Source organism: Acanthisitta chloris, unplaced genomic scaffold, assembly GCF_000695815.1.
Source record: "Acanthisitta chloris isolate BGI_N310 unplaced genomic scaffold, ASM69581v1 scaffold37023, whole genome shotgun sequence".
In the NCBI taxonomy this organism is placed as follows: domain Eukaryota; kingdom Metazoa; phylum Chordata; class Aves; order Passeriformes; family Acanthisittidae; genus Acanthisitta; species Acanthisitta chloris.
The window spans coordinates 14,356-18,428 of record NW_008664922.1 but is presented as its reverse complement, the minus strand read 5'-3'; the positions used below and the strand labels follow the sequence as shown (position 1 = coordinate 18,428).

Genomic DNA, 4,073 nt, shown 5'->3' with positions numbered 1-4,073 from the left:
ACAATGTACCGAAACTGGTGACTGACTACATGTCCAAAAAGATCAAGGTTGACGAGTTTGTGACTCACACCCTGCCTTTTGACAAAATTAATGAGGCTTTTGAGCTGATGCATTCAGGAAAGAGGTAATGCTCACAATACTGAAAGGTGTAGAAGACATTTCTTGATGAGACACTGTCAAAACACAGGTTCCCTGCCCACTGGCATGTTTTAAACAGGGAGGATAAGGGTGACATATACCATACACATTCATTCTGAGATAAAGACACTTCCTCTGAGCTTCCAGGCATGTGCCAAAACACAGGCAGAGAGTAAAAAGCAAGCAACAGTAAATATGGGAAATACACAGTATGTGAAGCTAATAAAGAGGACAAGCCAGCCTCATGCTTTAGACATTGCTAAAACATTCTTCCTCAGAAATGTAACGAGACTTGAAGGAGACTTCACATTAATACACTTTTATAAGTCATTAAGCTATCAGTCTATTTTAATTAAATAGTAGATATCTGTATATTTTCAAATTATTTAAGAGAATGATCTTTTAATATGCTACATGAAATTTTTTCCCCTCTAGTTTGAACTGGGGTAGAACATCCATATGATGGATTTGTACTTTTTTAAATATAGCAGTTCCTGCCTTAATAAAGATAAATGGTGGTTTGGACTGTTCCTACTGCAAACTTGGGCTACAGCTGTATTAAATTTTCTTGTGAGGCCCAACTGCATTACATATTGAAGTGACCCTACTGCTGGTTAAAAAACCTGCTGGATGTGTGATGAGCTCTGCTGCACCTACAGCAGTGTACTTGCAAGTACTGATCAACCTGCAAGAGCAGTGCAGAGTGGGGTGTTCTGACCAGAGGATATGTTTGCCCTAACGCAGGGAACTATGTTTATCCATAATTAGGTTCATTTGCAGATGGCTAAAGTTACCAGCATTACCTCCAGGAACCAGCATGGTCTTTGTATTTAATCTCAATCTATATTTATGTATTGCATATCACTTTCTCAGAAGTTACCTGATTTATCTCATATGGATTCCTACTTTGCATAAGTCTGCAGTAACTGCTTTTGTCACAATTGGAACCACTGCACCTATGCAAATTTCATCCAGCAGTTGATCCACTCTACCAGTTACAAACTTCCATATCATTTCAGTGCTTTATTCTTACAGGAATATATGCTAGGAAATTAATAATGAAAGTTACTTGAAATTTTCCAAGCAGCCAAAAGAGAGAATACTTGTAAATATTACTGTTCCTGATAAATCTTCTTGGCTAGCTGCTGAAAACTAACATATATTTCGAGGCCATTTTTAGTTTATTTTACTGGAGGAGAGACTAAAAACCCCAAAGATAACAAGCATTAGAAACCCATTTTTAACTAGGATTTTTAATATTATAGGTATAAGCATAGTCTCATTCTTACAAAAAGTTTAAGTATGTCTCAGCAATGAAAGGGAGGGGAGAGAAGGGAGAAAATGGACTTCTTGGTAACTTCTTGTTTCTTTTCCATTTTAAGCATTCGAACTGTCCTAAAGCTTTAGAGCCAAACATGGACCTTCTAGTTGGCCAGCAACACCATAACTGCCTTTCTCTAAGGAATTTTTGATAGAAGATACAATCAAGTAAATGAAAACTGACTGGGACTACAAATAGAGTAAATCGGTAACCACTGAATAACATTACAGAATTAGTACTGGTTGTGAAACATCCATTTCTGTACTCTTTCTTCAATTAAATAGTGGCTAACTCTATCTACTTAATAAAAGCTTATTTCTACACACAGTGTTGGAGTTATTGAGCATTAAGAGTGTGACAGTGATTGCTGTGTCTTACTCGTTTTCCTCTAGTGCTTTACAGTGTGTGTATACATGACAGAAGAAGAGCATTCTTCAGGGTCAGTAGCAAATGATGTGGAATTCATTGCACTGGACAGTTTGCTAAGCACAGCTGGGGTGAGAAGCAGCATTGATATGCTCTAACTGTACTGCAAGAGTGGCCAGAACTCCAACAGCTGTCAAGCTTCTGAGACTGTTGTAGGACTGCAATGGATGTACATCCCACTCAATCTTGAAAGCAACCGTAGAGCAGAGTGTGGTTGGATGTATGACTTCAGTGTCCAGGTGTCCCCATGTTCACTTGGGAGGTCCATATTGCCATTTGTCTCAGTAGCAGGCCTGGTGTAAAGATCATAGCATAGACCACTCCAGGCACTTGCTCTAGTAGTATCTTCCAAGACTTCGGTAGGATAGTTTTGCTGTTTCCTTAAACTTACTGGCAGATGAAGAAACTTTGCAGCCAACAATGCAAAAAGTGTGGAATTGTTACCTCTAGTCAGAAACAGGATAGTGCCATTGAGGCAGAAAATGTTACTATTGGAGCAAGTGTCTGCTCTTGAGTGCTGCAGGGGACCAACAGTAAAGAGCATTGCATGATGAAGGCTTCAGGGTATGTGGGATTTTTTTGTTTCTGGAGGGGAGGAGTTAAGCCTCAATTTTGGAGTTGCAAGTTTTCCTATTTCTAGTTGAAGCGATGTGACTGGATAGGTTTCTTTGTCTTGAAACCTGGAAACAGTGCCTTGCATCCAGAAAAGCACAAACAGCAGAAAACAGACTGCAAAGCAGGGGCAGAAAGACTAGCCAGTTAGTTATATACATAAAACCTCAGTGTTTTTCAGTAAACCAAGGACACAGATTAAGACAGAAGTTTCATGTTTTAAAGAAGCCTGGTCAAAACAACTGTTGCAGAGAATGCTGAATGCAAACTGTAATCCTAGAAGAAATTCCCTTTCACTAACAACTAACTACCTTAACCCAAGCCACTACTATACAACTGGGACAATTACATCTTTTCCATCTGTCATTAAAAAGATATCCCTAAAGCATTCTGAAAATAGCTGAGGTAGCTGAGTTTCTAAACTAATAAGAATTTTGAGCAGTGTGAAGGAATAAAAAGTGACTTTGTACCAGAGGAAAGTGAGCCCTCCAACATAGCAGTGAAGCGATTCTTGGTACCTTGTAGCTCCAGCAAGGCTGGCTGAACATCAGAAAATTCAGTAGAAAACAGCTCTTAGGCTGTTCCAGCAAGAGTCTACTGTAACCACAAGATGGTATAAATAACAGCATTAGCTCAACATCTTAGCAAACTAGCTCTCAACTGGATCTAACAGATTTAAAACATTTATACTGGAACAATTGTTCTTCTATGCTGCACAGACCAGATCAAAACCACACAGTCGTGTTGTCTGCATTACATTATTACTTTAGAGAATCTGCATCTTGGAGTGTTTGTAGGAAGCTAATCTTGTAATACCAGGCTAAGTCAACAACAAAGACATTTAGAGATACCAGAGCACTTTGGTGAAAGACTTGCAGCTTCTTTCCACGCACAAGAATTGATGTCCTAGGCACCATATAGCAAAGTTTTCAGACTGCCCTGTCCTGCAAAGCAGTTGATTGAATGAAGCATGTCTGAAATAGTCTTTTTGAAACTGTTCAGCTAACAAAGGGACTCAAACACCAGAGATGTACCCCATTTTTGGTGGTCAAGGTACTGCACTGAACTATAGCATCTTGACAATGGTAAGAACTTAAGTGGACAAGAATTTCCACCAAATGACTGTGCATGAAATGCATGTGTATGCTGCTGGCTGTCACCTGAAATATGCAGGTTATTCCCACTCCTCATGCTGCTACTTTTACTCAACACTATCAGATCTCTCCTTAAATATTTGTGTCAAATTGCAAAAACAGCATGAAGAAAACCCTGACACACCCTTATTCTTATATGATAGTGAAGGGAAAATACTATGAGATTGTTTCCAAACTAATTGCAGGATTGTGTGTTTGGCAAAAGTGTATACAATGGCTAAAAATGCAATTAGAAAGTAGAGTTGTTTTTTTTTTATTTAAGTAGACAGCAACTTATGTTGATTTCCCAAATCCAATCAGCACAAGTCTTAATATATCTTCTTCAAGCAAAGACACAGCTAGATAGGTGAAAAAACAGCTTTTCACAATACTTTTATTTGATAAGTTTTGTTCTCCAGTCTGATTTGCCATCTCGTGTTGAA

The 4,073-nt window shown here is 38.6% G+C and overlaps 1 protein-coding gene across 1 annotated transcript in view; it reads left to right on the top strand.

Moving 5' to 3' along the window:
• The window catches only part of ADH5 (alcohol dehydrogenase 5 (class III), chi polypeptide), a gene marked incomplete at its 5' end in the record, with an annotated part of 6,531 nt that extends 4,878 nt beyond the window's left edge, over positions 1–1,653 (top strand). Inside the window, 2 exons of the mRNA XM_009071537.1 lie at positions 1–124; positions 1,521–1,653. The exon at positions 1–124 is cut by the window's left edge and continues 1 nt beyond it. Of these exons, the coding sequence (XP_009069785.1) occupies positions 1–124; positions 1,521–1,545 (149 nt within the window). The remainder of the gene's footprint in view (positions 125–1,520) is intronic.
• Between the last annotated feature and the right edge of the window lie 2,420 nt (positions 1,654–4,073).